This window comes from Equus caballus, chromosome 29 (assembly GCF_041296265.1).
Source record: "Equus caballus isolate H_3958 breed thoroughbred chromosome 29, TB-T2T, whole genome shotgun sequence".
In the NCBI taxonomy this organism is placed as follows: domain Eukaryota; kingdom Metazoa; phylum Chordata; class Mammalia; order Perissodactyla; family Equidae; genus Equus; species Equus caballus.
Genome location: NC_091712.1, coordinates 27,385,944 through 27,400,164, shown reverse-complemented (window position 1 = coordinate 27,400,164; position 14,221 = coordinate 27,385,944). Strand labels below are relative to the sequence as shown.

The 14,221-nt window shown below is 35.5% G+C and overlaps 1 protein-coding gene across 1 annotated transcript in view; it reads left to right on the top strand.

The window, feature by feature from the left end:
- Positions 1-1,348, top strand: part of MALRD1 (MAM and LDL receptor class A domain containing 1) — a 653,802-nt gene extending 652,454 nt beyond the window's left edge. The window contains exon 41 of the mRNA XM_023631939.2: positions 1,028-1,348. Coding sequence (XP_023487707.2) covers positions 1,028-1,108 — 81 coding nt within the window. The 3' untranslated portion in view covers positions 1,109-1,348. The remainder of the gene's footprint in view (positions 1-1,027) is intronic.
- Positions 1,349-14,221: the final 12,873 nt, after the last annotated feature.

Below are 14,221 nucleotides of genomic sequence, written 5' to 3'. Positions count from 1 at the left end.
GTGGTGTTTTTTTAGACTTTATTTTCTTTAGAGCAGTTTTAGGATCATGGCAAAATTGAACAGAAAGTACAGAGAGTTTCCAAATGTCCCCTGCTCCCATACATGCATAGCCTCTCCCATTATCAACATCCTACACCAAAGTGGTACATTTGTTTCAACCTACATTGACACATCTTTATCACCCAGAGTCCGTAGTTTACAGTAGGATTCAATCTTGGTGTCAAACAGACTTTTTAAAGCAAATCTCAGGTATCATTTAATTTCACCTGTAAAACTTCAGTTGTATCATTAAGAGATAACAACTTTTTAAAAATATAACCACAGTATCACACCTAAATATTTAATAATTCCTTGATACCAATCAAATATTCAGTCAGTGTTCAACCAATCCCAATTATCTTATGAATAAGTAGGTGGTTTTATATTTTTCGTTGAGGATGTTGTTGTTGCTGTATTTTTAAAATCAGGATCCATATAAGGTACATGCACCCAAATTGGTAGACATATCTCTTAAGTCTCTTTTAATCTCTAGGTTCCATTTTCTGTTATCTTTTCCTTGCAATTTATTTGTTGAAGAAATCAGATTGTTTGTCCTTTAGAACTTCCACATTTTAGATTTTCTAATATACTCTACAAAATATAATTCTCCCAAGTGAAGGCTATTGGTTTCTTTTTAATGTTTTTTGTTTTGTTTTGTTTAACCTACCTATAATCACTGCAGTAGGCTTAGAGAAACCAGCCCATAGAAAGAGAGTGAAGATACTGGCCACTGCATTCCCTCATCCCACCAGAGATGAGGATGAGGCAGTGGCTCCTATGCCCAGAGGACCTTGGGCACACACTGCAACTAGCCCTGTGTTAGCGGTTCAGGCAGTGTAGACTAGAGGTGTTGGAGAGAGTCGGGGATGCTCCAGTTATTACTCTGATGGAAATCCATTAAAAACCTTTCTGCATTCTGCATGATCTGGAAAGAAGTATCTTATTTTAATGCCTAAAATCCTAACCTTTTCAATGTGTTTTTCTTTAGAGTTCTGTATACTCCTTCTCAAATCCGTCATATGGCACAACATCAGGAAGGCTGGAGACCATATCTAATCATCTCAAATAGTACCCTCAAGATCAAGTGTGATCCAGTATGTGTAGTTTATAGAAAATTCTAGTCTGTGAAATCTGATAGAAACTCATGTAATAGTAAAACTAGAAGGGATTCAGAACATTAATGTAATTATTACATTTATGAATAAATTTTTGTACTGATATATTGAATATTTTCATGTAATCTGAATCAGAACCTTATCTTCATTGTATATCTGAATATTTTAATAAAGTGTTCCACTTAACTTTCTTATTTTCCTTTGATTTTATCATGATTATTTTTTAAAGTGGTGAATCAAATTGTTTCATATCCTAAATATAAAGAAGTTTTAAAATACTTACTTGTATGCCTTAGAGCTTAGAAACAAAGGTGAACTGACAATATACAAACTAGCAGGAATGGACAAATCATAGTAATCCTAATCAACATAACCATGAGTAAAAGGTATTTCTGAATTTTGGCAAAAAGTTTGATAAATTATCATCCTAAACTTGCTTTCATTCAAATAAGCCTTTAACACCCAACTTATATAGATATAAAAATAATGCTAAAATATATGAATTAAGAAGTTTTGGGATGGAGGAAACTGAAAATTCCCTACTCAGATGGATTAATGTGTCAATTATTATCCCACAAATCAGGAAATTGAGAAATAGGGCACCACTTTGGTTATTGTAACGGCTCCATGTCTTTAGCCAAGACTCTGGTTTCTTACAAGTTTCAGTTCCTAGGCTCTGTCCTCAGGCTAGCTCCCCTACAGGTTAGATGATGGCTACACAAGGTGCAGCATTATCTGGTTCACAGTAAAGTTCAGAGGCAGAGAAGGGCCCATTTCTCCTTGTGTCACTTTTTACCAGCAAGAAAACCCTTCTTCCTAGACACAGAGCCCATGTCAAGGCAACCCTTTAAAGGTGATAAGACCACCATGATTGGCTGACACCCTTCCCTATACCCCGGGGCTAAGAATAGACCTATGAAGCTTATCGTCAAGTAGATAAGGGTAACTACTCAAAGGAAGTTGGAGTCAGTTAGGAACAAGAAGGGGAACATAGCTATTAGATAAGCAAGTCAGCATCTGCTCTAAATAATAATAAGGAAATGCTCCTGTCTCCTGTGATAATGTTCCCTGGAATACAATAGATCAGATAGAATGTGATTAGCGAGTCTATCCCAGCCTCTGTTCTCAAGAGTTTGGAGAGAGGAAGAAAAACTTTAGGAGTCACTATCATACCATCCTTTGGGACGTTTCTGAGCTCAATGTAAGGTCAGTTGTACACAGGGTAAGTTTCACTAGCAATATATTAGTGCCTTTTGTGAGAGTACAGACTGGAGAAAAATATTATTTTTCATTAACCTTGCAATAAATTAGTCTCAAATTTTATCTGAGTTAATTTCTTGAACCCCGTAAACTGCATTCTAATTTTGCTCTCTACGACTATCTTTTTTTAACAGCTGCTTTCCTATTGACACCAAAATTTCTGATCCTAGAAAAATTCACACGAGAGAGGATCAGTTGTTGTTGTTTAAGTCTGGCTGCTAACACTGTGGGACATATGCATTTTTGCAGTTGCATTTATTTTAGCTTAAAACTATCATCCAAATATATTCAGGATCTTTGCCTAAGCTTACAGGATTGTTAAAGAAGCAGTGAGTTAAAATTTAGATATGGTCTTAGTAAAGACCTTGAAGCTACTACATGAAAAATGTGGGAAAAGTGTAATTTATTCCAAAAGAGATAATAAAAATGATTCTCCAGCTTAAATTGGCTTTTTTCATAGGAATATTGAGGGAATTCATGACATATAGGTAGCTCCAGATTGCAAGTAATGATAGAAAATCAATAGAAACTAGAAATTAGAGTACTCTTAAGAGTACTTAAAATGTTTTTGAGGTGCAACTTAAGTTACATGCCTCCTAAAATGTTTAAATCAAACATTTTGTGAGGTCTTATCAATACATATGGCAATTCTGTGAAACTAAAAGAATGAAATAGATTTTTCTTATCCAATAAGTAGAAGAGGAATGTGCCTATGTGGTTTTCATAACTTAATGTGAGATTCAGAAATGAAAAATTAATTTTTATGTGTATCTTTCTTCCTCTGAAAACTTTTTGATATAAGTTCAAATTCTCACGATTATGATTTTTAAAATAGGCAAAGGAAGAAGAAAAATAGAGGAAGACGGGACAAGAAGAAGTACACCAAGTTCATAAATTGTATAACTCAGTTTTAAGTCAGGAAAACATCTCAAATTTCACACTAGACTGGAAATCCATTGAATTTTGTTTTTAAGCTGGTGGACGTCAGGAGAATGGATCCCAAGGAGTATTGCTGACAGATTCTCAGGGCTTTTACTGCACAAATCTTTAAGACTATATTTGTTAACTGGATTCATGTGACCAACATCTTATTTCCCAAAATATGCTTTAAGCGTGTAATAATATTAATAACAACAGCAACAACAAATGCTAATAATTACTGATTATCTGCCAAATATACTGTTCTAAATATTTTACATGTTTTAACTCAGGTAAATGTAAATAGCATGCCATATATGACAGTCAGCCACGTGTGGATGTTTAATGCGAAATTTAATTGAAATTAAATACAATAAAAAATGCGTTTCTTCAGTTGCACTAGTCACATTCTAAGTGCTCAATAGCCACCTGTGGCTAGTGGCCACTGTACTGGACCACACAGAGAGCATTTCCATTATCACATAAAGTTCTCTCGGACGCACTGGCTTAGAACAATGTTGAAATATTTTGCTATAAATAGCACAGCAGTAATCTCTATAAATCTAATAACCACTAAAAATATTGCCCAGTATGTGTATTTTAAATAGAATCAGCTAATTTTAGCATAATAATAATTACAAGTGAGACAGACTAGCAAATATATGTGATAAAGAAGTACATTTTAATAGTGACTTCTTGGCATATAAATGCCATACATCCTTCTATCATACCCATATCATCTTTGCCTAGTCCTTATTCTACATTTAGATGGAATCTTGAAAAACTTGTATAAGAATTCACTTTTTCCTTTTCACCTTCTTGACCGTCAATCATTTTTCACACCAAGAATTAATGATTCGCGAATCCTTTAAATAATGACTGTCTGTGTTTAGCACTTAATGGCATGTACTTTAGATAAACCAACTACTATATTCATGGCAATGTCTTTTGCAATAAGTAGGCTTAAACTTCATTCTTAAAAATAAAAACTAGAGAAAATCCATAAAAGGACTATGAGGTTTTTTTCCAAAAAGTCATTTAAAAAATAAGATTTCAAGTCTATCTTTCACTATCAGACCAATGACAGCTTTGTGAGTCTTAACGTTACTATGCTTTTCTGTGTATCAACTTGCAAAACACTTTGCATTTCATTCTAACGTGTCTAGCAAACCAACGCAAGGGTTAATATCTAAAATAAGTAATCATCAAACTCAAGAACTTGCTCTTTAAATAATTACAAGTGGAAAGGCACCACTTTCTACAAGCACGCATTTTGTGAAATTTCAGTGAAACTGGGGACATACCATATCTTGAATTAAAAACTCTATAACTATGAATCAAAGTATGTATGAAAATAAATAAATAAATAAATGCTTATAATACTTAAGGATCCACTTAAAAATTCAGACTAATACATGTCATTAAACATTCTGAGGGAGTGAAGTGCTCTAAAGAGCACATTTTCTTCTCCAGAATGTGGAAGCAACAATAAAGAGCTTTCTATTTTTACAATTTTTTTAACATTTTATTTATGTAGGCCTGGTTCTGGCCCCTATTGAGACAATTTCCTTGGCGTTTTATATTTTTGTCCAGAGTTGTGTTACTAAGAAATCAGCTCAGGGGGCTGGCCCCGTGGCCGAGTGGTTAAGTTCGCGCGCTCCGCTGCAGGCGGCCCAGTGTTGCGTTGGTTCGAATCCTGGGCGCGGACATGGCACTGCTCGTCAGACCACGCTGAGGCAGCGTCCCACATGCCACAACTAGAGGAACCCACAACGAAGAATACACAACTATGTACCGGGGGGCTTTGGGGAGAAAAAGGAAAAAATAAAATCTTTAAAAAAAAAAAAAGAAATCAGCTCAGGAGGAGACCAGCCCAGTGGTATAGTGGTTAAGTTCATGCGTTCTGCTTCAGTGGCCCAGGGTTCACAGGTTCAAATCCAGGTGCAGACCTGGCACCACTTGTCAGGCCATGCTGTGGCAGCATCCCACATTAAATAGAAGATTGGCACAGATGTTAGCTCAGTGACAGTCTTCCTCAAGCAAAATGAGGAAGATTGGCAACAGATCTTAGCTCAGGGGCAATCTTCCTCACAAAAAAAAGAAGCGGGGGGGCATCCCCATGGCCAAGTGGTTAAGTTCACACACTCTGCTTCGGTGGCTTGGGGTTTGCCAGTTCCGATCCTGGGTGCAGACCTATGCATCGCACCTCAGGCCATGCTGTGGTGGCATCTCACATAGAAGAACTAGAATGACCTACAACTAAGATGTGCAACTATGTCCTGGGACTTTGGAGAGGAAAAAAAACAAAGAGGAAGATTTGCAACAGATATTAGCTCAGGACCAATCTTCCTCACAAAAAAAAAAAAGAAAGAAAGAAGCTCAGGAAATTAGCATAATTATTTGCAGTGAGTATAATATAATTTGGGGCCAATAAAAGAAATGCTAACACAAGGGATCAGGAATCAAAAACCAGTTTCTCTATCCAGTTTTATTTTTGACAACAGATATGAGGTAACCATTTAATCTGTTACTAACCATAAACTAATGATTAAAGAAAAAATTAGTCACTGTGGGATAATTACACTTGCCATTAATTTGTTCAACAAATATTTCTGAAGCAACATTTTCAGTGGAAGCAGTGAGACAGGCAATGGGACAGTGAGAGGACAGCTGAGTAACACCTGCAGATCATGAGGCCTCACCCGCCCCTGGACGCGGACCTCAAAACGTTCTCTACTTATTAGCATTCCAGTTTCTTCAAGTATATAAAGTCAGAAATTAATAAAATAGAAAATGTTTATAAAATGAAGTGGATCAATAAACCTAAATGTTGGTTCTTTTAAAAAGAGTAACAGACACCTGATGAAACAAAAAATATAAACCTTTGGTGAAATAAATCACAAAATTAAAATAAACACTAAAGAAACAAATCTAAGAAAAAAAATAATACACAAATGGCCAATGTCAGAAATGGAAACCATATAATCACCAAAGAGCCTAGGAACCACAAGAAGATAGTGAAGATATTATAAAAAACAAAAACAAAAAGTTTTATCACCAAAATATCAAATTTCAGAGGAAATAAATTCTTGGGAAATACAATTTTCTAAAACAAATATGAGAAGAAACAGAAGACCTAAGTAGTCCTATAATAATTAAAGTAATTCATCCATACTTAATAATGTTCCTTCAAACAAAATTCTAGATTCATGAGATTCACTAGTAGATATTATAATACATTTAAAAAATGAATAATGTCAAACTTACACAAACACTTCAAGAGAATAAGAAAAGAGGTAATACTTCCTAACACATTTTATGAGTATAGCAGAATTTTGACACAAACCCTGACAAAGACATCACAATAAAGCAAAAATTTAGGTCAATGTTACTCATAAACACAGATGTGAAGTACTAAATATATATAATATACTACAAATATACTATATTACTGTTTTCATATTTATTCCATGTTGTAAGTTTCCTTTAATTTTAAAAATAAATTGAGGCCAGCCCTATGGCCGAGTGGTTAAGTTCACAAGCTCCAATTCGGTGGCCCAGCCACGCTGAGGCAGCGTCCCACACAGCACAACCAGAAGGACCTACAACTAGAATATACAACCAAGTCCTGGGGCGCTTTGGGGAGAAGAAGTAAAAAACAAAAAGATTGGCAGCAGATGTTAGCTCAGGGCCAATCTTTAAAAACAAAAAAAATTTATTAAAAAAATAAATATAAATAAATTAAAATCATTAACAGAATAAGAAAAAAAGCACATGATCATTTTAATAGATGCATTAAAAGCATTTGGTAAATACAAAATCTGTTTATAATAAAAATATCTTATTGAAATATCTTAGTGAAAAAGACTCTTCCAGTCCCGGCATGAGCATTAAGCCCCCGGGGAAGCCTCTCTGCCTGGATGGGGGTGGGGTTGCCCAGGCCAGGGATGGCCACGGGGGCCCCGAACCAGCCTGGTCTGAGCTGTGGACTGAAGCCCCCAGTTTAGGGTGGACTGACGGGCAGAGATGTGTTTTTTCTCTAGACGGGCAGACACCCAGCCAGCTGGGTCCCTCCTCAGCCTCGCCTCGCTCCTGCCCCCAACCCTTCTCTGTTCCTCCTGCTTCAAGGCCGATGCTTCCCTCTCCAGCCTTCCTTCCAATTATTTCTGGTTCCACTGAACTGTGGCTGTGGACTGACCAGAACAGCACACAAAATAAAAGTTTTGTTCAAAAATGAAAATCTTAGAAAACTGAGAAGAGAACTTTCTTAATGTGATAAAAGGCAGCTACAAAAAACTCACAACCATTCTTAATGGTGGAATATTGATTTCAATTTGATATTAGGAATGAGCTACAAATAGGTACGATTACCACTTCTTTCAAAATATTTGAACTGTTTACTGGTGCTCCTAGTGGGAAAATAAGACATGAAAAAAGAAACAAAAAATGTAAATATTGGAAAAGAAAAAAATAATATTATGATTGTTTACAGATAGTATAATTATGTAATAGAAAATTTAGAATATGCTCCAGGTTAATTATTAAAATTAAGTATTGACTTTAACAAGTTCTTTAGATAACAAGAATAATATATAATACTCAACTGAGTACCTATATATCTTGAACAAAGAGAAAATGAATTATTTTAAATGAAACTATTTATAATAAATTAAAAAATTAATACATTGGAATACATCTTACAATATATACACCTAAAATATTGAGAGAGATTAAAATAGACATACAGATCAGTTTTTCCCAAATTGATCTGTAAAGTCAAATCCTATCAAATTCCTGCCAGATGTTTAAGATGTGAGAGCTGATTCTAACATTTTTATGGAAATGCAGTAGGCCAAATTTAGCCAAGAAACTCTGAAAGAATATGGCATGAGGTCTTCTTTACTGGATATCATATATAAAGTTAGAATAGTTAGTGCATTGTTGTGTTGGCATCAAGAAAGGCAAATAGGCCAATAAGACAGAATAGAGATTCCAGAAAAGGATATACATATATATTGGTACCTGATTTACCCACGTGGCACTGTGCAACAGCGCAAAAAGTAGTGTACTTTCAATGATGGGCTGAAAATTTTGTTTCCATTTAGAAAAATAAGTGAAACATAATTCCCACTACATACTTTACATGAAAATCAATTCTAGATGAATTTTGTTGTATATGTGAAGGTGAAAGGCACATTAATACACCTCCGAGACCAAACTAGAATATATAGAAAAACGTGATTATTATCTGTATGAAGGGAAAGACTTCTTAAACAATCAAAAAAGTAATCCCAAAAGAAAAGATTGGACATTAAATGTAGAAACTTCCGTTCAACAAATATACCATTAAAAGACAGTAAAGAATAAAGCACAGAGTGGAGAAGTTATTTGCAACACACAAACCCAACAAAGTACTTACACATTAAATATATTTTAAAACCCTGCAAATCAATGAGAAAAAAGCCACAGAAAAATTGGCAAGCCACTTGAACATGAAATTCACAAAAGAAAATGAGTCAATAAACATATGAATAAATCTTCAACGTTATAAGTCATCAGGCAAATACAGATTAAATGACCAGTAGATATCACTAGATAATGTTAAAATATACTACTAATTTTTACTACTGCTATGCCAGACACAATGGCTAAAATTTAAAAAAGACTGACAATACCAAATGTTGCTGATACGGACTGAATGTTTGTGGCCCTCCCCTCACAATGCATATGTTGAAATTGTAATCCTCAATGTGATGTTATTTGGAGATGAGGCCTTCAGAAGATCATTCCATATGAGGTCATAAGTATGGGGCCTTCCTGGTGGGATCAGTGCCCTTACAGGAAGAGCTTGCACTCTCTCTCCTCTCATAAGCACACAAAGAAGAGTCATGAGAGAATACAGCGAGATGCCAGCTGCCTACAAGCCGAGAGAAGAGGGCTCAGTATGAAATCTACCTTGCGGGCACCTGGATTTGGACTTCCCAGCCTCCAGAACTGTAAGAAATAAATTTCTGTTGTTTAAGCCCCCCAGTCCGTGGTGTTTTGTTATGGCTGCTGGAGCTGACCACGACAGGAACAAACAGCATGGATGCTGCATATGCAAAGTGCATATACCAAGGAAATGAAGCAACTGGACCCTCCACACTTGCTGGTGATGCTGTAAATTTGTCTGTCATTATCTACTAAAGCTGAGCATATGCATACCCCATAACCCAGCAATTCACCCCCTTCAGGAATTGCATCCAGACATGCATCCAATAAACATATGCATTCAATAAAATGTGCAGTCAACAAAGTTGCATACATATGTGCACTGAGAAACATACGCAAGAATTATGATTGCTGCATTACATGTAATAGAAAAAATTCCAAATATCTGTCGTGTGTGTGTATATATATATATATATAATAACATGTATCATAGTAATAAAATAGAAAAATATATAGCAATGAAAGTGAAAAAGCTACAGCTACCTGCAACAACAATGATGAATCACACAAGGGTAATGTGGACTAAAAGAGGGTAGATGCAAAAATATCATATATATTAGGAATTATTATTAATTATGCAAGTCCAGATGGTAAAACTATGAAAGGAGATATACAATATTGACAATGCCCTCCTTTTTTTGACTTAGGTTACACAAGTATGATCTTTGTGATAATTCATGAACTATCCACTTTTAAATGTTTTTAATTTAGATACAATTCATATACCATAAAATTCAATATTTTAAATTGTAAAATTCAAAGGTTTCTAGCATATTCAAATGCTATGCATCCATTACCACTATCTAGTCCCAGGATATCTCTCTAAGCCCCAAAGGAAATCTCATACTTTTCTTGTTAGCAATCATTCTCAATTCCCCTCTTACCGCATCCCCTGGAAATCACCAATCTACTTTCCAGCTCTATAGATTTGCTTATTCTGCACACTTCATACAAGTGGAATCATACAATATGTGACTATTTATGTCTGGCTCCTTTTACTTAGGATAATGTTTTCAAAATTATCCATCATGTCATACGTATCAGTACTTCATTACTTTTCATTGTTGAATAATATTCCATTGTATGGATATATCACATTTGTTTATCCATTCATCTGTTGATAGATATTAGGATTGTTTTCACTCTTTGACTGCTACGAATAGAACTGCTATAAACATTCATGTACAAGTTTTTGTGTGAACACATGCTTTCAGTTCTCTTGTGTGTATATCAAAGAGTGATATTGCTGGATCATTTGTAACTACGTTTAACTTTTTTTTTTTCAGGGAAAGATTAACAACCTTGAGCTAACATCTACTGCCTATCTTCTTTTTTCTTTTTCTTCTTCTCCCGAAAGCCCCCCAGTACCTAGTTGTATATTCTAGTTGTGAGTGCCTCTTGTTGTGCTCTGTGGGATGCTGCCTCGGTGTGGTTGAGGAGTGGTGTGTAGTTCCCCTCCCAGGATCTGAACCAGCGAAACCACTGGTCACCGAAGCGGAGGGCGCAAACATAATCACTCAGCCACAGGGCCGGCTGCTTATCTCTTTCCTGATAGTCTCTATCTCATGAGACATCATTCTCACACTTTCCTTTAGTTTATACACATAGTTTCTTTTAGCTCTTTGAACATATTTAAAATCACTTCAGGGCCAGCCCCCAGTGTAGCATACTAGCCAGCCATAAAAAAGACAAAATCCTGCCATTTGTGACAGTACAGATAGACCTTGAGGGCATTATGCTGAGTGAAATAAGTCAGACAGAGAAAAATAAATACTGAATGATCTCATATGTGGAATCTAAAACAACCGGCCTCAGAGAAAAAGAGAACAGACTGGTAGCTGCCAGAGGTGGGTGGTAGAGGGAAGGGGAAACAGATAAGTGTGGTCAAAAATTACAAACTTGCAGTTGAAAATAAGTTCATTCTTGGGATGTAATGTACAACATGGGGACTATAGTTTATAATACTGTACTGTGTATTTGAAAGTTGCTAAGAGAGAAAATTCTAAAAGTTCTCATCACAAGAGAAAAATTGTAACTACATCATATGATAGGTGTTAACTTATTGTGGTGATCATTTCACAATACATACATATAGCAAGTTATTATATTATACACTTTAAACTAACACAGTATTATCAATTATATTTCAATAAAACAAAAAAGTATAATTCCTTCACTATAAAAAATAATAACTTGTATTACTGAATGCTAACAAATTTGAAAATCTGGTAAAATTACTGATTTTCTAGGGAAATTCCAATTACAAAAATTGATTCAAGAGATGATAGAAAACATGGAGTAATAATCATAGAGCAATTGAGAAGGCAAAAATGACTTCAAAGGAAATTATTTCAAATCTTCTGGGAACAGATTTCCATGCTATTTAAACTATTCTGAGCCATCATTCCCCTTTTCAATTATAATACCTGCATTATGCTGTTAACAAAACTAGAAGATAGCAAAGAAAAATATAATTTCGACTCATGTTATTTATAAAAATTGATACAAAAATCCTGGATTTTACGTTTTACCAACTCCCAGCAGGCCAACTAAGTTCTCTATGATGGTAATTTGCACCTTAAGCAAAGACACCTGAGAGTGGAAGATGGTTAGACTGAAGGCAATAGAAGCTGAAGCACCTGATGGCAATGTTTGGCAAGATGGTGACCTTACTCCTGCTACTACAGCATGCAAAGCAACTCTTCAAATCCTTCACACATTCTGATTGTTCTGCTTTGTCTTTAATTTTGAGAGCCCCCTGGTATCCTTCCAATACATCCCTCTATCTTGCTTAAGCTGGTCAGGGTCAGTTTCTGTTGCCAACAACCAAAGAATACCAACTGAAGCATGAATAGGGGCTTCCCTTTGTCAGTTCAAGCTGCCATGACAAAAACATCTTAGATTAGATGACTTAAACAACAGAAATTTATTTCTTACAGTTCTGGATGTAAAGTCCAAGGTCAAGGTGTTGGCAAGGTATGTTTCATTCTGAGGTCTCTTCTCTTGGCTTATAGGCAGCTGACTTCTCCTTCTGTGTTCATGTAACCTCTGCCTTGTGTGAGGGGAGAGAGCAGCAGAAGTAAGCTCTCTGGAATCTCTTCTATTAAAGGCACTAATCCCATCATGAGGGCCCCACCCTCACGAACTCATGTAAATACAATTACATCCCAAAGTCCAATTTCCAAATACCATCATATTAGGTTAGTGCTTCAACATGTGAATTTTGGAGGATACAAATATTCAGCCCATAACAGTGCTGTTACATGGCAGCTGCAATGGTTTTTTGTGACGTTGTTAGTTCATAGATAATAGGTGTGGGAAACATATTAAGAATTGGCTGAGAATATAATAGAGTAAGAATGTGAACTTCAGATCTTGATTTAGACAGTGACCTGTGATGGTAGGCCAAGAATAGATTAGGAAATTTCTCCCTTCAGCGTTCTAATAACTCCTTCACTCTTCTTTACAGATATATTCTGCATCTTGTCCATTATTAGGAATTAATCATATCAATTAAAAGTTAATTTTTTAAAAAAATCATTAAAGTAACATGAAAATATCATTATTTTTATAGATTGTCAGAAAGCATTCTGTGATATAAGAACAAACTACAAGAGCAGGATGGATAAAAGCAACTTTCTTTAGAACCTACATTAAAAATGAAAACTCACAGAAGGTTAACCAACAGAGAGTTGAAGTTATTAAAACTTCTTTTGAAATAAAGCATGAAGAATCACAATAAGTATTTATTTGCCAAATTTTACAGATTCAATCTAGTAGAACACAATGCCACTTAACTTTGCCAAATGGAGTTTGTTCCCAAAGAACACAATTCCACTAAACTCTGACTTTCTTAATAAACATTCTGTGGCGAAGATTTGCAGATATGTTATTTCTCCAGAAATCAACTAACAGGGCCTTACTTTTGTTTCAGATGCAAATATGCAAAGTACTGAACTGTTTTAAACGTGGAAACAAATAAAATAAAGATCTCAATACTATTCCTTATTAATCTGAACAAAGCAGCAATTTTCATGAAGTGGCAGGTATTAATGCCAAATTAAAGCAGACTTATGATAGAACTCGACATTATAACACATTAATATGAAGAATGATAATAATTTATGTCAGTGTGCCTGCAAATTAGTAATGATTTTCCAGCTGTAGTAAGTAGGAAATGTATTCATTTAAATGACATTAATTCTGTCCCTGTAGGTAAGTAGCATACTCAAGCCTGTGAATAATTCTATCCCGTGTCACATATGTTACATTGCAGGGAGAGAAAGGGAAAGTCCTTATGTCCAGACAATGTGCAGTTCAGTAGAGAGCTTTGTAGTGATGGAACTATTTATGGAAACTAGGGCTCTCAAGAACAATATAGACCCAGATGTAGATGTCGGTAAATATAGGTATAGATATAGATACCGATATAGATGGGTGTATATAGATGTATGTATGTATATATAGAGATAGATAGATAGATACAGACAGAGACAGAGAGAAAGAGAAAGAGATCATATCATTCTGGTTTGTGTCAAATCATAATATTGAGGCTAAATGCTTTCTTTTCCTACCCTCTCTTTAGTCTATCCAAGTCTAATGAAGACAGCTTTACCATGGCCGTCATGGAAAGAAGTCACCTCCCCATACCTGCGCAGCTGTGCTAAGACAGGGAGTGCTCCTAGTGGTCAAATTCTTAGGTCGCCTCCTCCATGTCTGCATGGTTCTTGGGTTCGGGGAGCTCTGCTGTTTGAGAAGATCCACCGTGACAGTCTAGAGGGCAGATATTTCCCCTACGTCTAAAAAATATTAAGGAACTTATAGAGAAACCAGAGAGCAACTTCTCACAGATTTTTTTCTTTTTAGTCTAAAATTGGTCAATTTACATTCTTAATAAC